We start from the raw sequence: 26,645 nt of genomic DNA, 5'->3' as shown, positions 1-26,645 counted from the left end.
GAGGACATCATCAAGGACTTAAGGACCTGAGTTTCAGAATTGAAAACGCTCAGTGAGTGCTCCTATCAAAGTACATCATTATGAAACTTCACAATCTTGGGGATAAAGGGGTGACTCTACACCTTCTGGAAAGACAAAACAAAAGAGAAAAAGGTCACATGTTCAGAGTCATATCTCAGAAAGGATTCAGATTTTGCAACGTCAACCTTGGAAGTTTCCAAGTTGGGAAGTTTTGGTGACCATGGAGTCATTTCTGTAAGAAGTTAAACATAGAGTTTGCATATGCCACATAATTTGATACATGTATACATTATGACCCAGCATCCCACCCCTAGCTACATACCCACCAGAATTAAAAACATATGCTCACACAAACACTTGTAAACAAATGTTCATGGCAGCAGTATTTACTATAGTCCAAAAGTAGAAACAACCCATATGTCCATCAATTGATAAATACATAACTATAATGTGGTATATCCATATAATAGAATATTGTTTGGCTATAGAAAAGGAATGAAGTACTAATGTGTGCTAGACATATATGAAACTTGAAACATTATGCAAAGTGAAAGAAGCCAGATACAAAGCCCATGTATTGTATGACTCCATTTACATGAAATGCCCAGAATAGACAAATCAATGCAGACAGAAAGTAGATTACTGGCTGCCAAGGGCTGGGGAGGAGATGGGCATGGGACAGTGACAGCTAGTGTGTACTAGGTTTCTTCTGGAGTGATGCAAGTGTCCTAAAATTAGACAGTGTTGATGGCTATACAACCTGATGAATATACTAAATCCACTGAATGGTAGGTACACTTTAAAATGGTGAAATTTGTGGTATTTGAATTATGTCTTAATTTTTAAAAGAAGATATGGGGGCAACGTCTTCAAAATTATATCACCTGGCAAACTTTCAGACATGAAAGTTCTCAAAAAATTTACCATTCATGCACTCTTACTCAGAAAACTACTGGAGATATGCTGCCTCAAAAGGAGTAAACCAGGAAAGAATGAACCAAGAGAATGGCAAAGTAAATTCCTATGATAGCAGTGCCTTGGGAAGGCAAGCATACCGAACAATCTCAGTCTAAAGGTGACACAGCTGCCTGGAATTCCACTAGAAATACAAATCACTCAGTGAGATATTATAGCACTCTTGTAGGAATGGCTATGATAAAAAAAGAAAAGAAATAACAAGTATTGGCGAGAATGTGAAGAAAACAGAACCCTTGTGCATTGTTGGTGGGAATGCACATTGATACAGCCACTTGGAAGACAGTGTGGCGGTTCCTCAGAACATCAGAAGTAGAGCTCCCCTGTGACCCAGCAATTCCACTCTCGGGTATATAGTCTTAGAAAATGAAGTCACTATCTTGAAGTGATATCTGCACCTCCTTGGTCACTGAAGCATTACTATGGTCAAGACATGTAAACAACCTAAGTATCCAAAAACAGATGATAAAGAAAATGTGGTATGTGGAATGGAATACTATACATTCATAAAAAAGAAAGAAAATCCTGCCGTTTGCTACAACATGCATGGACCTTGAAGGCATTACACTAAGTGAAACGAGTCAGACAGAAAAAAAATGCATACTGCATGATCTCACTTATATGTGGGATGTTAAAAAAACACACACAACTGAACTCATAGAAACAAAGAACAGATTGCTTGCTAGTCGCCAGAGTTGAGAATTGGGGGGTGGGAGAAATTAGTGAAGGTGGTCAAAAGGTAGAAACTTCCAGTTGTAACCAATAAATTCTGGGTGTGTAATGCAAACTCTTGTGACTACAGTTAATATTCTTTGGATATTTGAAAGTTGCTAAACAACAGTAGATCTTAAAAGTTCTCATCACAAGAAAAATTATAACTGTGTGGTGATGGGTGTTAACTAAACCTACTGTAGTGATCATTTCATAATGTATACATATATCAAATTATGTGGCATACCTTAAACTAATAGAATGTTATATGTCACTATCTTAATAAAAATAAGGTGCACCTTTTCTGAACATTAAAAAATGACTCCTTTCTAAAACTAGGATGAAGTGGGGAAGGAGTTGGCAGCAGGAGTCCTAAGAAAGTGTGGGCACGCCATCAGCCCTAATTTTATCTTGTTGGGAAAACCCTAAGTTTGGGAGGCTTGGCGGGTTAGGAGCTGTGCTAACAGTCCCTCCCCATCCTGAGCAGAACCTACAGATATCATTGGTAGCGTTTCATGTTGAGTGGGGTCATTGAGTAGGTGCCTTACTTAACGCTGCTAGGAAGTTCAGACAAATTTGGAGTAACACCCGGCGATTCCAGAAGACTCCTCTCTGGCACAAACAGAAAGGTGTACCAAAGATTCTCCCTTCCTTTCCTCAAATGGGGGGCTTAGAATTTCCTGATACAACTGCCTCTGAAGGAGAGGGGGTTGGTGTCTGGGTGGCTGACAAACTGTCTTGATTGCTGCAGAGACTGATAATGCCGAGGGCTGGGTTTTGGTGGTGGGGTCGGCTAGGGAATGTGGGTTTCTAGCTAAATCCAGAGCTGGTTACTGCAGTTAGTATTCCTGCCACCTGAGGACGCTGTTGGAAAAGAGAAAGTGGTGGAGATTGGAGATTAAAGGTGCCCAGGAAATAGTCAGCACAGATTGAAGGTGACAGCAAGCCAAGCAAACAGAAATTAGACTGTTTTCTGTCACAAAAAGTCTGTCTATGACAAGGACAGCCTCAATTTGCTGTCTATGATAAGCAAATCGGAGGTGGAGTCTGAAGAGATTCCCTTGAAACATTGGTATAATTCCACAGAAATTGCCTTTGTCTGGGGATAGGCTTGCTAAAGGCTGAGAGCCAGCTCCCGAGTACCCCTGCAAGGCAGGGAGTGGAGGGGTCTGCTCCTCACCTCCAGATCCCATCTGAGAGGGGACTGGATTGGACAGTGGTAGGTGCCTGAGTCCTCACCCAAAAAGGGGAGCACTAGTCTGAGAGGACACAAGTGGCCCTGGCAGCAGGGTCGGGATCTAGGCCAAGAGTCTGGCAGGTTGGGTGGGGACCAAGAATGGTAAGGGCTGGGGGGGAAAATGTCAGTTTGACAAACTGGTCACACACGGAGAACAGAGGGTACTGGGTCTCACGACGGGGACTAGATGGACTCCAAAGAGAAGAGCAGCAGTGAGGCACTGACACACAAATCCTTTCTTCCACATTTTTAAGTCCCCAGTGGACAGTGAACAAGTCTAGACTTCGTTTATGAAAGTATACAATGAATAAGTTTTCACTGTTATTGCTGCTATTATTATTATTAAAGATTTTATTTATTTATCTTTAGAGGGGAAGGGAAGGAGAGAGGGAGAGAAATATCAATGTATGGTTGCCTCTCGTGGCTCCCCTGCTGGGAACTGGCCTGCAACCCAGGCATGTGCCCTGACTGGGAATCGAACCTCGATACTCTGGTTCGCAGGCCCGAGCTCAATGCACTGAGCTACACCAGCCAGGGCTATTGCTGCTATTATTGTTTCCTGTGAATCACTTCCTTAGAAGTGATACCTGTAACACCTATGAATCCAGAGGTTACAGAAATCAGCCCAGAGCCATGAGGCTACAGTAGAAGCCATCCCCTGTAAAAACTCTACTCTTTACTCACATGGCTTATAGTCCCCATTAATTCATGTTAACTTTTATTTGAATCTTGTGTTATGTCTTATTTTCTGGCATGCCCTAACTTTTGGGAGTATCTTGCCTTCCTGGGCTAGAGACCCCTTTCTCATCCATGCACCTGGCTTGCTGCTCCCTGCTTCCCCCGTTCCACATGCGTCCACTGCCACCCACCCTGAGAGGTGTGGTCGTCATCCTCCGGGCTGCCTTTTCCTCTCTCTTGCCTTAGGAGTCTCTCTGGTTCTGAGCCTCTTGGCCTAATACAGGTATCACAGACGTCCAGAAACCCTTCTGATTCAACCCACAGTTTCCACAGGGAGCAAGTGAGGGCAAGGGGGAGGAGGGGGATGGTTTAGTGAGCAATTTCTGCTGAGCCATTCTCCCAATTAATAATTAGTTTTCACAAGTAACAGAAACGAACACACTTTAATTCCTTACTGTTCCATTCATGTAAATGACCTGAGGTGTCTGATGCGGCAAGGTGCACCCATAGAGAAAACTGTGCTCCTCTATGTACAGGAGTAGGCAGGAGTAGGTTTACAGTTAGTTGTTCATGTGAAAAATGCAATGAATAATAAGTAAATAATATTATAAGAATAGGCCCTGGCTGGTGTAGCTCAGTGGATTGAGTGCGGGCCTTCGAACCAAAGGATCGCACGGTTCAATTCCCAGTCAGGGCACATGCCAGGGCTGCAGGCCAGTTCCCAGCAGGGATGCACGAGAGGCAACCAGACATTGATATTTCTCTCCCTCTCTCCTTCCCTTCCCCTCTAAAGATAAACAAATAAAAAGGTTTTTTTTTTAAAAAGAATAAACTCTTTGCTTTTGTGCACTCGCAACTGTAAACCCCCCTTTGCCCACCTTTGTGTATTTGTCGTCCATGGCCCAAGAGCTCATGACCTTCTCCAGCCTGGGAACCTCACTGCTCTTGATCCCTGCCGGCTCTCCTCCTCCAAAAAGTCTGCTCTACAAATCTGTAAGGACTTGTGATCTGTTCTTTTCTTCAATTCTTCATTGAAACTAAAGATAATAGCAAACTTTTGGCTAAATGTATTCATTTCCTGTCCTCACTGCAGCTACTATTCACTTTTGGTTTTGAATGAGTAATGCACGTGTAGTCAGTGAGTGAGAGACAGACATGCTTCTGAACTGTCACACGTGGGGCACAGGCGGTCACTCTGGAGAATGCGGTGGATGATAGACAGTGTCCCTCCTTTCAGACAACTATAATCAGAACCATTTTCCCCCCAAATTGAATTTGCGAGCTATTTGTTTTGTTTAAATAGCTCTCGCAACTGTGTTTTACTATTGTTAGTATGATTTAGAGCATAATTAAAGTCAAAATTTACCTTTGATATATTCACCAATGAGCTTTGAATTAACTTTCACATCCTTAGCGGTTGGATCGAAGGTACAAATTTTCTCAACTAAGTATCTGTTAATGTGCTGCGAACCAAGAACACAAGTTGTGGGATCACTAGCGAGTGGGAGACTAGAGTTCACAATTCACTGGTTTATATAATTTCACTTATATACATTTGAAAGTAGCTAAACCAATCTACGGCATTAGAAGTCAGGCTTCTGGTCGCCCTTGGGGTGAGTGTGTGTGTTTGAGGGGGTGATGGGAGTCGGTAGCAAGGAGGGCTTTGGGATGCCACTAAGGATCTAGGTGCTGGTTACAAATGTTCATTGTGTAAAAAATTCTTGTACTGGTACACTTATGACTTATGCAATTATTATTTGCATACCTAAACTTGTGTGGGTGGTTTTTCAATAAAAGGAACACACAACAAAAACTTACCAGTTTACATTTATCCCAGTTTCCTAAGTCGCTTGAAAATTCCAGCTCTGGATCAACGAACAAGATAGCCCCTGTCAGGATGTCATGTATGAGTTTAATGTTGGCTTCTACGTCCTGGGACTGGCTGTCTGACAGAGATTCTGGCTCCGCTAGAGGATTATAATCATAGAGCAGCAGGGATATGAAGTGCCTGGAGGCAAGCATCCGCAGGCTCTCCTGCAGCTCTTGCAGCATGATTCGGAAGAAGAGAACTCCTGCCCGCTGGACTTCTCCGGCATTTTCAATCTCTGGAAGAACAGAGTGGCATCCCACCTGGTTGTTCAGTACATACATTACTTTTTCATCAGATTCTAAGCATAATATAGTAACTTTTTTGCCCCAGGAAAAAAATCCTATCTTATGATTTTAAATACTTTTAGTTTCTCTAGTCATAAGATCAAAAGGCAGAAATGAAATTACACCTGGTGAAACTTACAGGACGAGGTCTTGAGGAAAGGTACAAACTCATATCTTGGAGTTAGACCTTCGCTGGAATAACTACTCTCCCCGTTGTTTGTTCTGCTGTCCCTGAACCTCTTCTTCCTCATCTGTGAGAATGAGGCTGATTTCTACTTCCTTGGTGAATTGTGGACATTAAATGAGATGATATGTGTAAAAATGCTTAGTTCGAGCCTTATACATAGTGAACACAAAAAAGACATGAATTTTCTTCTTTTTTTCCCTTCTTATTCCACCCTACCCTATGTAATGGCTAAAAAACTTTCAGCTTACACATGCATTACTCTTCTAATTCCATCCACTGTCTTCTGGGTAGCCAAAGTTTTCCATGCCGCCTTCTTCCACTCCTTCTGCCTAAATTAGTTTTGTGCTAAGAGGAGCCTAATGGATATAGAATCACAAGGATTGAGATCTGGTCTTGGCTTTGCCCCTAGCTTGCTACTGGTCCTTTACTTCAATGGGCTTTTGCTTCTTTATCTGTAAAATGAGATGTTCTGATGAATTAATTTCATGTAATATAGTGGAAAGAGCACCCAAACTGGAGTTCAAATCCAGCCTCCACCAATTATTAACTGAGTGATTTGGTGCAAGTTATTTTGTTTCTCTAAACTTCACTTTTCACACTTATATTGTAAAATGGTGCATCACCATCACCTCATAGAGTTATGGTAAGGACTAATTGAAATAGCACATTTAAAATGCTTGGTATATGATGGGACATTTAATAAATGCTACTTCTACATTATCTTTAAGAGTCCTTCCAGTTCTAAAACCATGTGATTCTAGCTAAGAAAATGTGGTTCCATACCCTTACTCTGATTTATACACCACCCTCATTAGTCCAAGACTGTATGAAGGAATTTCTTTCATGTGAAAAAGCCATACATTGCAACAACTCATTTTAGAAAACACATCATTTGTTGCATTGTCTGTGATTTTCCCAAAATTTATTAAACCCATCAATCCAGACTGTCACCACATTCACAATACCTAAGACAAGATTTTTCTTTATTTTTCCAGATAATTCATCCAGTATTTCATAGCAGGCAGCTTGGATCACTTTCATCATCTTCTGTAGATCTTTAAATTCTCGATAGAACAACATCTTACTCCTGCCAATGTTAAAATCAAGAGCTCCCATAGCCTCTCCTGTTCTCTCACGAAGTGGAACAACTATGTGGTTTTCTCCATAGACAGAGGCCAGAATAACTTCTGAACTGTCTGTACACCTAAAGAGGAAATCTCTGAAAGCAGAACCAAATAAGCATAAGCATGTAAAACATCAGCCTGTTCATAACATTCCACCCAAACATAACTCTTTTTTGTGCCACCTACACTCGCACCCACCAGCACTAGCTGTTTTGTCTGCCTGGACCACTCCACACCTTGGTCTCACAGAGCTCTCCCCCTCAGCTCACTCACGCATCTCTTAGAGCAGGCTTCCCTGACCACACAATCTAAAGCAGCAGCACCTGAGTCATGCTTCATCATGATAACCTGCTTTATTTTCTCTTTGTATCTGATAGGTATTATTTTTATTTGTTTGTTTGTTTATTTGTTGCCCAGTGAGTGATGGTGGAATGCCTGAAGGAACGATGAGGGTGTCAGGTTCTCTAGAAGCACAGCCTGAGCCCCGGAAACGATTTATTGAGGGAGTGCCCTCAGGAGAAACTTGTGGGGGTCTGAGGAAAGCAGGAGAAGGAAGGGGGGAAAGCCAAGTAAGAAAGTATTCTCAGGTAAAGTCTAAACTCAAGCTTGATCCCAAAGGGAGTTCTCAGAGGCAAATTGTGTTGAAATCTGCCTCACCCTGATGCAAGGAAGAGGGTTTTTGTCAGTGTTTGGCTCTAAGTTGCTCTGGGTGTGTGGGGAGGGTACGTAACTCTGAGGCACCTCTGTCTCTCAGGGACTCTCCTCCAGAGAAAGCTTGCAAAAGATACATGGGGGATCCCAGCTGGGCATCGACAGCATCTGCTTATGAAGGATCTGAGGTTTTCACAGAAATGGAGCAGCTACTTCTTTCTCTAGTGAAGTATAGACATATCTCTTTTCCTCTTCTCCCATCTATATTAATACTGAGATGTCATTCCTTTGAGGTATTTGTAAAAATGTTGGTGCTTTGCATAGTCTCAAAAAGGACACTTACAGTTCATAATATCTACTCTATGAACTTACAGTTCATAATATCTACTCAAAATACAGCTAAGACTGTATTTTGCTACTCCTACCACTTTGTGTCTTTATGATAACCATACTAATGATGCATCATGTTATAATTTCCAGGCATGACAATAAATCTGATTGGTCAACAGAGTTCCTAAAAAGGCACCTGCTCTAAGTTACAGGGGTCGAAGTTTATGAGTCTGGGTATGACAAAGACTTCGGTGAAACTCTAACACTGCAAGGAGTAATTAACATGGAAAAGAACTTAAAACTGAATGAAAATTCTGGTGTGAGGCTATGCTAAAATTTAATTAAATATGTACTTAAACATCAATTCAGTCTTCAGTCTGAGATAGGTTATTGGCTCCTCAGCTACACCAACACCCTCGGACGCAGTCAGCCCCTTTTACAGTAGGTGTGTTCTCATTTAAGCTCTGTTTTGCATCTGCTTCCTTGCATTCCATAGATGAGAGGCATTTGAAGGAACCTAGAACTTATTAAATACAACATTCTCTGATTCTTCACTTTTGTCCTGTCTACCTTCTTTATTTTTTTATTTTAAAGATTTATTTATTTATTTATCTTTAGAGGGGAAGGGAAGGAGAGAGGGAGAGAAATATCAATGTATGATTGCCTCTCATGGGTCCCCTGCTGGGAAACTGCCCGCAACCCAGGCATGTGCCCTGACTGGGAATCGAACCGCGATTGTGTGGTTTGCAGGCCCGCGCTCAATCCACTGAGCTACACCAGCCAGGACCAGTCTGCCTTCTTTAAATAAATTTGTTCACGCACTAGCTAATATTAAGATGAGGACCTTTGATAAGTGGTGTGGATGTATTTGTTATAATCATGGTGGGTTTTGTTGAATTCCTTATTTACAAAAACATAGAAAATAAAACACTATCATGCTTAAAAACATGAATTTTAATATAAAGTACCAATGAAAAAAAATTTTTTACTTCGTTTGAAAAAACCCACATACTATAGAGCAGACATAATTACTGTGAGGCCAATGAAATTTTTTTGAAATTTGTTTTTAAGAAGGGACTTAATATGACCCATGCAGTCAAGAGATTTTCTCTAAAATCCAATCAGAATGAGAGTCAGCGTATACTAATAAGAGGCAAAAGCTGTGTCTTCAGATCTATCACACCAGGGTGCATGCTCCAGCAATCAAACCAAACGGACAAGAAGATGCCTCTCATACCTGAAGACGCATGTCTTCCTGAAGATGGTAGGGGGATTTCTGTGGATTTCTGTTAGACCCAGGGGCCCTGTGACCATCATATTGCGTAAAACATAGTCTGAACCCTTGAAAAAGAGGAAGCGATTTCATTATGGAAAAGAATAATTAGACCTCATATTCTCATTAAAGCTTTTGGGGACAAATGAATAAGAAAAAATTAGAAAAGCTTAGATGACCCCTAGTTTAAAGTACTGTGATATTTTGCTTATTCAGTATCACTAAGGAATGAAGCGTACAACAGGAGAAAATTTTTCACAATATGGGATCAGTTAAATGCAAAAATGTATTTTTTATAATTGTGATAAAATGCTGGGTTTATGTTATCTTTCAGAAGATACAAGTGCATTGTAGAACATTTAGAAAATACAAAAAGTCCTCTGCCCCCAAAATAAGTACAATAAAAAATATTCTCCAATGAGGTTGCTTCATCAAAACTGTTCTTGCCAAGGTTTCTAGTGACTCTCTCAATGTCAGATCCCTAATCCTTACCTTCCTCTACTTCTTGGCGGCCTTTGATGCAATGAATAACTCTCTTTATATACTTTCTTGGCTGGTTTTCAGAACCCCACTCACTCCCAGTTTTCCTCCTGCCTCACATAGCCCTCCTCTCATTCTTCTTGCTTTCTCTTCTTTGTCTCTCTTACCTCTAAGAGAGTTTCAATCTATGGGTCATAACCTACATATGGGTTCTAAGACTATTTTGATGTTTTTTTAACAGTCTTATTGAGGTATACTGGATATACAAAAATGTGCATATTCAATGTCTACAGTTTGATGAGTTTGGACTCATGAGTTTTGGTCAACTTTTTTTTGGTAGAGATTAGTTTGTAATGTTAACATGTTCTGTAAAATACACTAGACTTTAGGAGTGACAAATTCAACTGGGAGAAGCAAAGAGGGGACTTTTATGCCCTCTTTAAAAGAATCATTTGGTTAAGGGGATAACTGTGACAACAGAATCCACAGGGGCTACGTGCTGGGTGCTGCTGGGAAGAACAACCGCTTCTCTTGCCTCTACACTTGGTGACCTCAAGTGTCCTACCAAACTCTTTGGATGAAATGTTTTCAACAGAATACTTAGTGAACTGTAAAGATTATCCCACATTGGCAATTGGGCCTCCAGCTTTTTTTCTATTTCTTCCATGGTTTGTTATTTAGTGTTATGCATACTAGATTGATATGCTTTTTTAAGAATCTCTCTGTGATTGTGTTTTCAAGTTTAAATCTTTTGCTAAAACCAAACAATTTCTCTCCTGTTCACCCCCAACCCCCATAGTATAAATTAACCTCTTCTGCTGTTAGACCAGAAGCATAATATAAAAAATGAAGGGCTTAGAATAGTATGCCTGAGAAAAGCTACTCTTTTATTTATTTTTGTTTAGACCAAGAAACTATAAATTCAGCAAGTGCCTCAGCAACTATTCAGTAGTGAGATAACTGTTCCTAGATAAAAAATCCTAGGAAATCATTCAGAGAAAGAGCTACAATTGTTTTCTCCCCCACTTTCCTTCTTCTGCTATTGGCTTGTTATTTTTTTCCTTTACATTTGTAATATTTACTCATTCTTAACTTTCTCATTATGCATTATTTATCTTTAGTTCTTATCACCTTATGCTTTTTACTCTTTTGACAAGACTTTAAAAAAAGAATTAATAATAGAAAGTATTAGAAAACATTACCTATAGTAAAAGTAGGTATTATTTTGGGAAACTTCTGTTGTAGTTGTGTGTATGTGTGTTTGTAAGGGGTAAGGATATCAAACATTTTTACACTATGGTCAAGGTCAAGAGAGTTTTGTGCCACTGTGATTTCAAACACTTAAAGTGCCTCAGGGCTAGGTCCTGACATTTTATCATTAATTTTTTTCTATCTTCATTCATTGCCTTTGTCACTTCATCCAGTATCATGGCTTTTGTTTTGTTTTTGATTATTTTGGTAAAATATGCATAGCATAATATTATCATTTTAACCATTTATAAGTGTACAATTCAGTAGTATTAAATATATTCACAGTGTTGTATAATCTAGTCTCATGATTTTAAATAACATTCAAAATCTAGGTTAGTTAGCCTAGATTTCTCCAGAAACACTAAGCTCATATACCCAACTACCTATTTAGTATCTCCACTTAGCTGTCTAACAGACATTTCAAATTGTAGTTCAAAAAGTCTTTTTCAATTTAGTAGGTAAAAGTTATCTTTTACTAATGTTATATTTATTTCATTATGAGAAAAACTGAACATTTTTTCCATATGTTTGGAGACTCCCATCCCTCCCCAACTCCAGACTCAGCACTTGTAACTAGCAAAAACTCATCACATTATAGATAGAGGGTCTTTTTATTTTTTTTAAAGATTTTATTTATTTATCTTAGAGGGGAAGGGAAGGAGAGAGAGAGAGAGAGAGAAATATCAATGTATGGTTGCCTCTTGTGTGTCCTCTGCCAGGAACCGGGACCTGGCCTGCAACCCAGGCATGTGCCCTGACTGGGAATCGAACCGCGATCGTGTGGTTCGCAGGCCCGCGTTCAATCCACTGAGCTACACCAGCCAGGGCGATAGAGGGTCTTTTTTAAAAAATGGTGTGACGTAATTGTGTTCTTCCAAAACAGTAGTGTCTTATCCCTTCCCACTTTACCCATATGATTCTGGTGGGGGCTTCCAGTTACTGTAAACTCCCCATCCTGGCCAGGAGGGCATATCTCAGCATATCGAAATGAGTTTTCTTTCTTGAGTTTTCCCAATTGTAACATGGAGGACAGATTCTTTTTCTAGCTACTAAGCAACTGGTTTGCCCTGTGGAGAAAGCCCATCTTTAACTGGAAGTACAAAGCCAAAGTGCAGAGGGAAGCAACCATGAGAAGTGGGGAGAGAAAAGGACAAGAGAGAGCCTTGTTGGCATCGAATCCCTGGATCTGGTCATCCTGGAAGCCAGCTTGATACCTGCCCTTGCTTCATGTTTGATCCCAGGAGTCAGTCAATTCCCCCTTTTGCCTAAGGCACTGTGAGATGGATTTCTGCCACTCATAACCAAGATTCTTGAGTTGGAGTCATGGGAAACATGTCCCCAGTTAGGCCTAATAGCTAACTAAATATGGCTTTAGAATATCAGCAAGGCAATAATATCTAGAAACTCTATTACCCAGGGAAGGTCTAACACTGCCCAGCCTTGCCTACCTGCTCTGGGCTAGGCTCAACGAAGTATGTAGTGACAGAGGTAATGCCAGATGCGACGTCGTAGAGCCAACTGATACCAGTGATCACAGCATGCAGGATGTGCTCCCGGCTGTGGACGTAGTGATAGGCAGTACTAAAGACACTGGCAACACCCTGTAGAGACAGAAAATTTTAATTGCTCTTTTTAAGAAAAAAATAGCAAAATAATTGGTAATGCATCAATTAGATTATCTTTCTGTTTGCTCTACTTCCTACAAATTATTCACCAGTTCTCAAAAGACAATGCTCTAGCTTCTACTACGAAAAAAAAAAAGAATTATCAAGAGATTGAAGGTGTGAGAAGAAATCCACCCTAAGGTCCATATAACTTATTACATTTCCTGATAATTATCCAGTGAGATTTGTGATACGTGCAATCAGAAAATAGTGCTGGAAGAACAAAGTAAACTTTGAAATGAGAAAAAATGCTTAACAGCCAAGAACTAATATCAGCCTTGCGCAGATGGGTAGGACCTGCTCTGATCTGATGCAAGTGTAACATCTGCATCCTCACATGGCTGCTGTCATCAGCTCAGCAGCACAGCATGTGCTGAGTCCCAAAGCTGGCAACATGCTAGATTACACAGCCTTCTCAGAGGACAAAAAGATCATGTTCTACAGCAAAGGAGTGGGAACTCCTTAGAACTTATCCGTGGGCTTGTTGTCAAGAAACTCTAGGAACCACAAATTCTTAAAAAATATATGTATTTTATATTAGGGCCCAAGGCATCTAAGGGTAACACAGGAACCTTTACCTTCAAGGACTAAAGAATCAATTTATAATTCATTTTGACATGTTCTCTAACAAGGCTATATATAGTTCATCTTCCGACAATCTCATACTACTCCATTTTGCTTCTTTTTTTTCAGCAATATTTTTTCTTTGTTTCCTTTTTTAAAAATATATTTTATTGATTATACCATTACAGTTGTTCTATTCCCCCCCTTCATTCCCCTCCACCCGCACACTCCCTCCCCCACCATTCTCCCCCCCTTAGTTTATAACCACGTGTCTCAAGTTCTTTAGATTCTATATTTCCCCCACTATTCTCACCCTCCCCCCTATCTATTTTCTACCTACTATCTATGCTATTTTCTGTGCCTTCTCCCCCCTTCTTCTCCTCCCACCCCCCTGTTTCTAACCCTCTATGTGTTCTTCACTTCTATGGTTCCACTCCTGATCTAGTTGTCCTCTTGGTTTGCTTTTGCTTTAGGTGTGGTTGTTAATAACTGTGAGTTTGCTGTCCTTTCACTGTTCATATTTTTCATCTTCTTTTTCTTATATAAGTCCCTTTAGCATTTCATATAATAAGGGCTTGGTGATGATGAACTCCTTGAACTTGACCTTATCTGAGAAGCACTTTATCTGTCCTTCCATTCTAAATGAAAGTTTTGCTGGATAAAGCAATCTTGGCTGTAGGTCTTTGGATTTCATGACTTGGAATACTTCTTTCCAGCCCCTTCTTGCCTGTAAGGTCTCTTTTGAGAAATCCGCTGACAGTCTGATGGGTACTCCTTTGTAGGTGACTGTCCCCTTATCCCTTGCTGCTTCTAGGATTCTCTCCTTCATTTTGGTCTTGGCTAATGTAATTATGATGTGCCTTGGTGTGTTCCTTCTTGGGTCCAACTTCTTTGGCACTCTCTGAGCTTCCTGGATTTCCTGGAAGTCTATTTCCTTTGCCAGACTGGGGAAGTTCTCCTTTATTATTTGTTCAAATACGTTTTCCACTTGTGGCTGTTTCTTTCCCCCTTCTGGTACCCCTATAATCCGGATGTTGGAACGTTTAAAGATGTCCTGGAGGTTCCTAAGCCTCTCCTCATTTTTTTGAATTCTCATTTCTTCATTCCTTTCTGGTGGGATGTTTTGTTCTTCCTTCTGGTCCATTCCATTGATTTGAGTCCCAGTTTCCTTTCCATCACTATTGGTTTCCTGTGCATCTCCCTTCATTTCAATTAGTTTAGCCTTCATATGTTCCTCTAATTTGTGACTATGTTCCTCTAATTTGTGACTATAATCTACCAGTTCTGTGAGCATCCTGATGAATAGTGTCTTGAATTGTACTTCTGAGAGGCTGGCAATCTCTCGGTTGCTTAGAGTTATTGGCTCTGGGACTTTGAGTTCTTCTTGCACCATCTTTTGGGCTGTTCATGCCTGTTCCATAGCAGGATCAGAGCCCTAAGGTGTTCACTAGAACAGGGCAACTCAGTAGCTGGGTTGTGATGTTGTATGTGGGGGCGGGGTCAAAGAGGGACAATGGCTTCCCTCTGCCACCTGCCACCGTGGCCCCGGCGCTGCAGCCACCACCGTCACCAGGCCCACGTGTTTTGTTCCACTGCACGCGAGTGTGCCACTGCCGTCAGCCCTCCACCACTGGGTTCGCCCCTTGGGGCCTGCGTGGTCCGTCTCACTGTGCGCGAATGTGCAACCGCGTTCAGTCTGCCCCACACCCCGACTGGTTCCGGGCTGCCTGCGCGCCTAGGTTGGGGGATCTGTCCTGCCCGACCCAGCTCCGCTGCTGGCTCCGCCTCTCTTACAGTCCCTGTTGAACGGTTTGTGGTTGTCGGACTTCCGTATAATTCCGTTTTCTGGTCTTTGGGTGTGTCCTAGTTCTCCAAACCTTTGTTGTGTTCAAACTTGGTTGTGGGAGAAGGCACAGTGTTTCCACCTATGCCTCCATCTTGGCGGAAGTCCTCCATTTTGCTTCTTAATGTCATCACATCATATTGTCAGATGAGAATGAATCAAATTATTAAAAAGATGTCCAGTGAAAAAGATTCTACCACTTTCCAGTTATTCATCCAGTAAGTAGGAAGAGAAAATTTAAAATAATGGTAAATAAATATAAAGAGCCAGGGGCTTACAGGGGAACAAATGACAAGGGCGTAGCGAGTTCCTGATTGCTGCTACCTCCCAGTCCACTGCCTCCATAAAGGCCTTCAGTCTTCCTTCACTGCAATTTCCATTCATAAAATTAAATTTAAATACATTAGAAATGATTCAGTTACTTTACAGTCTTCAAAAGGGCCTAGAACTAGTAGGTTCTGGCCAAAATGGAGGTGTAGGTAGACCCTACCCTTCCACACACAACCAAAAGGAGTATAACAACCAATCTAAAATCAATAAACAACCAGAAGTGCCAGAAAGTCAAACTACATGGAACTCCGACAACCAAGGAGTTAAAGAAACAGTCAAGCAGACTGACCAGACTGGTAAGATGGGCAGGCTGAGAGAACCCACGGTGAGGCGGTGGACTGTAGTGGGTGGGACTGGCTGAACTGGAAATAGACTCAGAGCTGACTGTGGAGTACAGCGGGGGTTCCCCAGGTGGGAAAAACTCCCAGTCACACATGAGGGTGTGGGAGTTTGTTGGAAAGTGGGGCTAGAGTCCAGCAGGCAAGCTGCATTGTTCCCTCTCTGGTCTCTCCCCCACAGACAGTTTCTTGCAGCAAGGAGGGTTGCTCTGCCTTGGTGAATACCTAAGGCCCTGCCCCCTTACAACTTAACAGGTGCATTGAAACAAAGAAATAGGGCCCAAATGAAAAAAACAGAGCAAAACTCCAGAAAGAGAGCTAAGTGATAAGGAGATAGCCAACCTATCTGATGGAGAATTCAAAGCCCTGGTAATTAAGATGCTCACAGAACTGACTGAGCTTGGTCACAAAATGAAAAAACAAATAAAGGATACCCAAAGTGAAATAAAGCAAAATATTCGGGGAACCAACAGTGACAGGAAGGAAACCAGGACTGAAGACAGTGATTTGGAACAAAAGGAAGAAATAAACATTCAGTTGGAACAGAATGAAGAAACGAGAATTCAAAAAAAAAAAAATGAAGAGAAGCTTAGGAACCTATGGGGCAATTTCAAGTGTTCCAATATCTGAATTATAGGGGTAACAGAAGGAGAAGAACAAGAGCAAAAATTAAAAAAATATTTCAACAAATAATGAAGGAAAACTTCCCCAATCTGGTGAAGGAAATTGACTTCCAGGAAGTCCAAGAAGCCCAGAAAGTCCCAAAGAAGTTGGACTCAAAGAGATACACACCAAGGCACATCATCTTTAAGTTATTCAAGATTAAAAATAAAGAGAGAATCTTAAAAGCAGAAGAGGAAAGGAGAGAGTTACCTACAAAGGAATGCCCATAAGGCTTATCAGCTGATTTCTCAAAAGAAACCTCACAGGCAAGAAGGGGCTCAAAAGAAGTATCTGAAGTCATGAAAGGCAAGGATCTACCTCCAAGATTACTCTATCCAGCAAAGCTATAATTTAGAACAGAAGGGCAGATAAAGCACTTCCCAGATAAGGTCAAGTTAAAGGAGTTCATTATCATAAAGCCCTTATTACATGAAATGTTAAAGGGACCTAAGTAATTGAAGAAGATCAAAAACTATGAACAGTAAAATGACAACAAAGTCACAAATATCAACAAATCAACCTAAAAAAAAAGAAAAACAGCAAAAATAAAAACTAAGCAAACAACTAGAACAAGAACAAAATAAGTGAAATGGATATCCCATGGAGGGTTTTCAGTAGGGAGGGTGAAGGGAGGAATAGGGGGAAAAAGCAGAGAAGAACCATAATTGGTAGGCATAAAATAGATGGGGAGGGGTCAAAATGGTATAGGAAACAGAGAACTCAAGGAACTTATATGTACAACCCATGGACATGAACTAAGGGGGGGGCATGCTGGAGGTCTGGGGGGTGCAGGGCAGAGGGTGGATAAAGGGGGAAAATTGGGAAAACTACAATAGTAAAATCAATAAAATATACTTTAAAAAAAGGGCCTAAAACTTAAGCTTTTTCCTTCATTCCTCATCCTCAAAAATTATAACACTGATATCAAGAACCATGGGAATGCATATTATATTTAGCATCATTTGTGGAGAGACCAACGGATTTCTAGGTCCCACTCTTAATAAAACATAAATATACCCTTTCAAAAAGTTCATTCCTACTATGTGGGTGTTAGTGATGTAATAATTGGATTCCAGTTCTACAGCATAAAATTCTGTTTCTATGATTAATTTAATGGGATACATATTAATGATCTTTCCAGAGAGTCTAAAGCATAGATGTGCAACTGAAGCTGAGAGTTCTTCCACGTGTAATGGGGAAGCTCTCCAAAGGCTGACACATAGACACAGGGAACTGGAACCTGTATGACGGCACTGTCTACATATTATACACAGCTCTACCCTAACCTAGTTTCAGGTTTTGCTTTTTAAAAAGTATAGAAGGAGAGTCCATCCTACCATTACTATTGAAGAATATATCCTCTGACTTACCTGATAGAATCTGATCTCATGAGGCAAGAAGATGTTTATTTTCAGGGGATCTCTTAGGGTGTCAACAGCCATGACCCCAAAAATCCTCATATATGCATCCTGAAGAGGCAGAGCGAGCAATGACCCATTTTGATCAGTCTCCTTGTGGGAATGGTTCCAGAAGAAAATGTTCCCGTGGTGCTGAACTTGGGGGACATGTATTGGCTTCCCTTCATCTACTACTGTAAAGCTGAGGAAGAGGAACATGAGGATGGGAGAAAGGCACAGAAGGGGCTTTAGAGTAAACCATGCAGGGAACTAGACCAATTCTCCATAATTATTGGTATTCTATGTCAAAGTAGTGAACTCATAAAATTACCAGTTTGGAGAGTCTGACTTAAAAGATTTAAAAACAAGCTCAGATCATAACAGAGATAACATATATAAACAGGACACAGGAGACAATTTGTAAAGCAGACAGAAATAACTGAACTGATATTGTGAAGCAGAGTCCCTATATGGCAGCTCAATGCCTAAGGTGAGCTCTGGAATGATTAGGTAAAATCACCTGAGACTGGAAACCCACTCCACTCTCACACTTACCTCCCACTCTGGAAGCATTTGGTGACCTGAGGCATCTCTCCCTTAGGCAGCTAACCAGGATGTCAATGCTAGCTTACTGCAGAAAGGAAATTACGGCACTTTTTTAGAAGGCCAAAACCAACCTTTTCAAGAAATCCTTACCTGATTCCTTTCATGTCCCTGTAGAGCACTTTGTTTAATACAAATGGAGCATCTTCTAAAGTACAAGCTGTATTCCTTAACAGAACAGTCCCTCTATCAGGCAGTAGTTGGTTTTCTTCTAAAAGGGAAATGTGGGCACTGATCTTCTTATTTCCATGGACTTGAGCATCCTACGGCAAAATGTTTCTGATCATGCATTTGCCAGTAGCTATTCTCTTGTGTCTCCCTTCCTTAGCCACTTTGTGCATCTGACCCCAATAATTTCATTTTCACGAGTAAATAATGAACATATTACCATTCATGGACAGTCCCCCAACCTGAGTTTTAGTGAGTCGAATGGATTTACTTTATGCCAACTGGACCAGTTTACTAAACAGGCAAAAAACTCTCACAAATTTAGAGTTTTAAAACTTGGATCCCTTTGAACTATAGTCATATTGTCTGGGCTTTAGTAAAAAGTATTCATTTTAGAGAGGTGGGGCAAGAAGATGGCTTTATTCTACTTATTTCTCAACTATCTACTGTGATACAAACATGGAAAAAATGCTCAAGGAAGTCTTAACATAGCTTGGCTATTAATTTGATTTATGTCATTTTAAAAAAGGATTTCTTAGGACCCCAGATTGTAGACTTTATGCAACTACTATTTCTAATAGAAATAACTGAAAATTCTCTGTACCTAAAATATTATTATGTCACTAAGAATGTTATATGTTAACACATATATTAAACATGTCTATAAATTGGGGAACATGAGAGAAACTTTCCTTGAAATTTGTCTCCCCTTTCTATATATTCGAGTTTGCTTTTCATGCCTTTTTTCTTTCTGCCTTTATTTCCCTTTTTTTACATAAATGATCCATAGAGTAACTAACTAAAATGTAGTGAGATATCTGCTGGGGGACTGCAGATCTCTGAAGCAAGTTGGAGTAATAGCTCTTTTTCTTGATCGGCCTCCTGTTCCTAGTCACATCATTTCTTTTTTTTTAATTTAATTCTTTTCAAGTACAGTTTTTTTTGTCTTGTATTCCCAGTCCTGCCCCACACTGGGGAGTGCTCCCCACCTCCCTCCCATTTCCGCCCCCCCACCTTAGTTATTGTCCATGTGTCCTTTATACTTGTTCATGTGAGTCCTTCCCCCTTTCCCCTGTGATTCTCTCCCCTCTCCCCTCTGGACCCTGTCAGCCTGTTCTGTATTTCAGTGTCTTTGGTCACATTATGCTTGCTTGTTTGTTTTGTTGTTTAGATTCCTGTTAACGGTGATATCATATGGTATTTGTCTTTCACCGCCTGGCTTATTTCCCTCAGCATAATGCTTTCCAGTTCCATCCATGATGTTGCAGAGGGTAGGAGCTCCTTCTTCCTTTCTGCAGCATAGAATTCCATTGTGTAAATGTACCATAGCTTTTTGATCCAGTCATTGACTGATGGGCATCTAGGTTGCTTCCAACTCTTGGCTATCGTAAATTGTGCTGCTATGAACATCGGGGTGCATAGGTTCTTTTGGATTGGTGCTTCAGGGTTCTTAGGATATACTCCTAATAGTGGAATTGCTGGGTCAAAAGGCACATTCATTTTTAGTTTTCTTAGAAAATTCCATACTGTTTTCCATAGTGGTTGTACCAGTCTGCAATCCCACCAACAGTGAACTAGAGTCCCCTTTTCCCCACAACCTCTCCAGCACTTGTTTGTTTCTTTGTTTATAGTAGCCATTCTGACTAGTGTTAAGTGGTATCTCATTGTGGTTTTAATTTGCATCTCTCTCATAGCTAGTGATATCGAGCATCTTTTCATGTGTCTCTGGATCCTCTGTATGTCCTTCTTGGTGAAATGTCTGTTCAAGTCCTTTGCCCTAGTCACATCATTTCAAACTACATTGGAAACCGGCCATTCAGGAGGTGATTTGAATAATCAAGTGTTGCTATTTAGCTCAGCTGAATGACACAGGTTCCCTAGATCAATGCAATCTGTGATAGATGTAGGAGATAGCCATGCTATTACTGTCTGGGAGGAGCAGCAAGCCAGAGTCTATGAAGGGATGCCAAAGGTGTGGACAGGGGCCCATCAGGGTAGTGTGTTTTAAGTGACAGAGTTCTGTAGTAGACTTAGCTTGTCTAGGCAGTGAAAAATTGTGTGATGTTGGATTCCACTTTATAATAACTTTATGATTTAAATAGTTCATTTTTGAACTGACTCCCAAAATATGATGCAAGGAAAGTGTAGCTTGACCTGCTTGCATATCTCCCTGCTGGTATTTTCAGTATCAGTTTATTTTACATTCTAGGTTTATCTGAATGTCAGCACAAATGAAATTTGAGATTATGTCTTAATTCTATCTTTCACATCTCTCCTCTCTGCTTCTACCTTGCCAGCCTGGAATCATTACAATTGCATCTTCCACAGGATTTGGGTCATTGTAATGTATTAAAATGAATAAAACATTCATAGCAGTATCCAACAAATTTTAACAGAATTTAATGTGCTCTTCCTTTGCAACCATCAAACATCACCTACTATAAGGAAAATTTTCTTCTTATATATCATTTTAGGAAATATACCTGTGTGAGAGCCTTAAAGGTCTCAGTGTACACTGGCTCCAGGGACACCCCACTTGTCTCTGCAGCCCGTTGAATGTGGTGTAGCCACTTCCGTCTGGCACTATTCCTCAGACCCTCAATATGGCTCCTTTCTACAGCAGTCATCAGAAACTCCACAAGGCTTTCCAGAGCATGATCTCCATTGCCCTTGAGTTCAGATACAATCAATTCTATGTATTTCTGAAACTGTTTTGAAGACAACCTCACTTCATCACCAGGGTGTGGCTTTGGGAATTGGATGAACAGTTTAGCTGAAAGACATAAACAAAAACCAAGCACTAACCAAAAGCTCATTTACCTGTGGGGGAATTTTCATTCCTCTTACAGCAAACTGAAGTCTCTGACAACTGCCCTCCCATAAAAAAAAAACACAGGTATATCAAAGGTGTCTAAGCCCAACGGAACATCTACAGTGACTTCCCATGCCTAAGCTCAAGATGATTCCTATGTCATGTTCTCTGTTTTGTTTTGTTTTTTTAAATTCTGCCACTTAGGTGAAATTCCAGGGTCAGCTTTGATTTCTCCCTACCTTTTATTGGGTTGGCCAAAAAGTCTGTATGTTTTTTCTGCAAAATAAGAGACCCGTTTTTTTCATTTTTACCAATAATTTTATTGATTTGGATTTTTTGACTATGTTGGCTATCTCCTGTGTGCTATGACGTTGATTGCTCTCAATTAATATCTTGATGTGATCACTAACAACTTCAGCTGGTCCACTCCACTGTGGAGCATCATCCAGCAAGAAAGCTCCAGCACAAAACACCCTTGATGCACTGGATCAGTTACAGCACCTTCTCCATACATTGCACAAATCTTTTCTTGCATTTCAGTTGTGTTTTTACCTTTCTTGAAATAATAAAGCATAATATGCCAAAATATTGCATATTTTCTTCAATCTTCAATATCAAAATCGCTACACAAAAATCACCAATTTTGATGATTTTTAATGTATGTTGATAATTGTTTTGAATTAAGTTAAAGGCAACTAAGCACTACTAGAGACATCTTACAGAAAAAACTGAACTTTTGGCCAACCAACTCCTTCCATTTCCAATAGACCAATCTAATTCTATCTTGTTAGTCTTTGACAATGTATCTTCTGCACATTCCTCTCCTTTCCTACTTCCATAGTCCCAAACCAGTATTAAACATTTTATAATTGGATTGCCAATGGTAAGGCTCAATACATGTTTATAAAATTAAATTAAAGCAAAACTTGCATTATGCAATTCCCTGGTCCAAAGTGTATTTGGACCCTGTTCATTTTCCAAAAATATTTACCCATACTACCATATAGGAATTATTTGTTTCAGTATCCTCATTTTACTCACAGTCCCTGACCATGCCTTGCACACTTCTATACCTACATCTTTTTTTCATATTTTATTCTACAATCATGATCCAGTACCAAATCTAAATATTACCAATAACTTACATCTTCCTCTTTGCCACGACCATTGTTCTACTCCGTGCACCAATATCCTGAAATTTTGCTTTTGTTTTTTCCCCTTCATTTTATTTTTCTATTAGCATTATTGTGTGTATGTGTGTGCATGCACATGTGTACTTCTAAACAGTATGTGGTTTAGTTTTATCCATTTGTATATTTTAGAAAAAGGACATCATACTATATGTAGTTTTCTGGGACTTGCTTTTTTATTCAACATTATGCTAATATATACATCCATGTTGTTCCTGCAGCTGGGACTCATTCATTTTCATCACTATATCATGTCATTCTGTAAGATTACCACCATCAATTTATTTATTCTCTTATCAGTGGGCCTGTAGGTTACTGCTAACATTTTGCTCTTAGGAATAGCACTAAGAGCATTTTGTATGTATTTTCTGGTACAAAGGTGTAAATTTAATGTTCAAAATCTGTCCTTCCTCAAGAAGGTTTGCACCTGAAAGATAAAAGCAACCATTCTATATCAAATATTTGACAATTAACAAATATTTCCTCTTTTAATCATCTTATTGTATGAAAGCATCTCATTTCTAGAGTTGGACTTTTGTTGATTTTTTAAAATTTTATTATTTTTATTTTTTAAATATATTTTATTGATTATGCCATTATAGTTGTCCCATTCCCCCCTTCATTCCCCTCCACCCTGCATACCCCTTCCCCACCATTCCTCCCCTTTTGTTCATGTCCATGTGTCATAAGTTCTTTAGATTCTGTATTTTCTGTAGTATTCCTGCCCTCCCCCCCGTCTATTTTCTACCTACTGTCTATGCTACTTATTCTCTGTACCTTGTCCCCCCTTCTCCTCCTCCTACTCCCCTGTTGCTAACCTTCCATGTGATCTCCATCTCTATGGTTCCACTCCTCATTTAGCTGTCCTCTTAGTTTGCTTTCGTTTTAGGTGTGGTTGTTAGTAACTGTGAGTTTGTTGTCCTTTCACTGTTCATATATATATTTTTTAGATTTTATTTATTTATCTTTAGAGGGGAAGGGAAGGAGAGAGGGAGAGAGGGAGAGAAATGTCAATGTATGGTTGCCTCTGGTGTGTCCCCTGCCGGGAACTGGCCTGCAACCCAGGCATGTGCCCTGACTGGGAATCAAACCGCAGTCGTGTTGTTCGCAGGCCCGCGCTCAATCCACTGAGCTACACCAGCCAGGGCTCACTGTTCATATTTTTGATCTTCTTTTTCTTAGATAAGACCCTTTAACATTTTATATAATAAGGGTTTGGTGATGATGAACTCTTTTAACTTGACCTTATCTGGGAAGTCCTCTATCTGCCCTTCCATTCTAAATGATAGCTTTGCTGGATAGAGCAATCTTGGTCTTTGGATTTCATGAGTTGGAATACTTCTTTCCAGCCCCTTCTTGCCTGTAAGGTCTCTTTTGAGAAATCCGCTGACAGTCTGATGGGCACTCCTTCATAGGTGACTGTCCCCTTATTTCTTGCTCCTTCTAGGATTCTCTCCTTCATTTGAATCTTGGCTAATGTAATTATGATGTGCCTTGGTGTGTTCCTTCTTGGGTCCAACTTCTTTGGGATTCTCGGAGCTTCCTGGATTTCCTGGAAGTCTATTTCCTTTGCCAGACTGGGGAAGTTCTCCTTTATTATTTGTTCAAATAAGGTTTCCACTCGTGGCTGTTCCTCTTCCCCTTCTGGTACCCCTATAATTCAGATGTTGGAACGTTTAAAGATTTCCTGGAGGTTCCTAAGCCTCTCATCATTTTTTTGAATTCTTGTTTCCTCATTCTTTTGTTTGGTTGTTTCTTTCTTCCTTATGGTCCACTTCATTAATTTGAGTCCCAGTTTCCTTACCATCACTATTGGTTCCCTGTGCATTTCCCTTCATTTCACTTAGTGTAGCCTTCACTTTTTTCATCTACTTTGTGACCAAAATCAACCAATTCTATGAGCATCCTGATCACCGGTCTTTTGAACTGTGCATCTGAAAGGTTGGCTATCTCTTGGTCGCTTAAAAGTATTGGCCCTGGGGCTTTGATTTGTTCTCGTATTTGTGCCATACTTTTTTGGTCTGTTTGTACCTAATATGTATGAGGGGCGAAGCCTTAGATGTTCACCAGGGCGGGGTAACCCAGTTGCTGGGTTGTGACGCTATATGTTGGAGTGGGGTCAGAGTGGTGCTTGTTCCACTCTCACTCAGATTTCAGTTTCCTCTTTGGGGGGGAAAGAGGAAGATTCCTCTTTCCTCTTTGAAAGCAGATTTCCATTTTGCTTTTCCCACAAGCAAAATTTGGGTTACAATTACCAGGAGAAAGACGAGTAGAAATAAAAAATCAACAAAAGTCATTCCGGCCAAGATGGAGGTGTAGGTGGAAACACTGTGCCCCCTCCCACAACTAAATTTAAAGACAGCTAAGTTTGAGAAACAAGGACACAGCCAAAAGAGTGAAAATTGAACTGTACGGAAGTCCGACAATAACGATCCACTCAGCAAGACTGGTAAGAGGGGCAGAGTCAGCGGCGGAGCAGAAGTGGGCAGGAAAGATCGTTCTGTCCGACTGACCCAGGAGCAGAAGAGGAGGCGGTTGGTGGATCCCAGGCATGGGGTGGCGACAGGCTGACCCAGTGAGAGCCCAGGGCGGCTGGCTGACTGCGGTCACACATTTGCACACAGATAAACCAAGTGAAGGAGCGAACAGTGAGACAGACCCTGCAGGCTAGGACCCCAGCAATGGGAATTAGAGCCTGAAAGTACCAACTGAAAAGACTTTCTTGGGGTCGAGGGGCCAGGAAAGGCTCCCAGGCTCACAGAGAGTTCATTGGAGAGACCCACAGGGTCCTGGAGAGTACGTGGGCCCACACACCGGAGAACCAGCACCAGAGGGGCCCGATTTGCTTGTGGGAAGCCACAGAGGGGACAGAAATCTGAGAGAGAGCAAAGCACCATTTTTTTTCCCTCTCTGACCCTGCCCCCACATACAGCGTCACAACCCAGTGACTGGGTCTCCTGGCCCTGGTGAACACCTAAGGCTCCCCTACTCAAACATAACAGGTGCAAACAGACCAAAAAAGTATGGCACAAATACGAGAACAAATCAAAGCCCCAGGGCCAATACTTTTAAGCGACCAAGAGATAGCCAACCTTTCAGATGCACAGTTCAAAAGACCGGTGATCAGGATGCTCATAGAATTGGTTGATTTTGGTCACAAAGTAGATGAAAAAAGTGAAGGCTACACTAAGTGAAATGAAGGGAAATGCACAGGGAACCAATAGTGATGGTAAGGAAANGGGGGGGAGAATGGTGGGGGAGGGAGTGTGCGGGTGGAGGGGAATGAAGGGGGGGAATAGAACAACTGTAATGGTATAATCAATAAAATATATTTGCATTTTTTTATTTATTTATGTTTAGAGAGAGAGGGGAAGGGAAGTTCTAAACATCAATGTGTGGGTGTCTACCACACACACCCCAGCTGGGGACCTGGTCCACATCCCAGGCATGTGCCCTGACTAGGAATCTACACAATAACCCTTTGGTTTGCAGGCCAGCACTCAATCCACTGAGCCACACCAGCCAGGGCTGTTCTTCATCTAGCTAGGGGTATGGGATACACAGGTTACACATTTGCCAAAACTCAGTGAATATACACTTAAAAATTTGTCTATTTCATTATGTGTAAGTTTTACCTCAAAAGAAAAAACTATAAATATATATTGCACTCTAATTAATGACATTTACGCTGAAGTATTCAGGAAGGAGTGTACTGATATCTGTAATTTAATGTGAAATGCATCAAAAATAAAAGAAATAGAAGGACAGAGAGATGGAGACATTAACAGATAGATAATAAAAAACTGTAGTAAAATGTTAATGATAGAAATCTAGGTGGTAGGCATATAGACACTCATTGTAAAATTCTTTCAACTTTTCTGTATGTTTAAAAATTTTCATAGTAAAATATTGGAGGGGAGGACACAGGAGACAGGTTGAAAGGACTTCCATGGGTCAAATCTAGTACAATATGAACATTAAAATAAATAATGATAGTGGTG

General features: G+C 40.7%; 1 protein-coding gene across 1 annotated transcript in view; it reads right to left on the bottom strand.

Moving 5' to 3' along the window:
• Positions 1–26,645, bottom strand: part of EFCAB5 (EF-hand calcium binding domain 5) — a 115,161-nt gene that overhangs the window by 5,669 nt on the left and 82,847 nt on the right. Inside the window, exons 17-24 of the mRNA XM_037070042.1 lie at positions 21,126–21,415; positions 18,568–18,737; positions 17,845–18,073; positions 12,521–12,673; positions 9,306–9,409; positions 6,929–7,182; positions 5,441–5,727; positions 4,989–5,085 (exon numbers count right to left, since the gene is read on the bottom strand). Coding sequence (XP_036925937.1) covers positions 4,989–5,085; positions 5,441–5,727; positions 6,929–7,182; positions 9,306–9,409; positions 12,521–12,673; positions 17,845–18,073; positions 18,568–18,737; positions 21,126–21,415 — 1,584 coding nt within the window. The remainder of the gene's footprint in view (positions 1–4,988; positions 5,086–5,440; positions 5,728–6,928; positions 7,183–9,305; positions 9,410–12,520; positions 12,674–17,844; positions 18,074–18,567; positions 18,738–21,125; positions 21,416–26,645) is intronic.

Source organism: Sturnira hondurensis, unplaced genomic scaffold (assembly GCF_014824575.4).
Source record: "Sturnira hondurensis isolate 20B ecotype Veracruz unplaced genomic scaffold, ASM1482457v3 Scaffold0018728, whole genome shotgun sequence".
Classification (NCBI taxonomy): Eukaryota; Metazoa; Chordata; class Mammalia; order Chiroptera; family Phyllostomidae; genus Sturnira; species Sturnira hondurensis.
The sequence above is the reverse complement of the archived record's forward strand: the minus strand, read 5'-3'. Positions and strand labels throughout refer to the sequence as shown.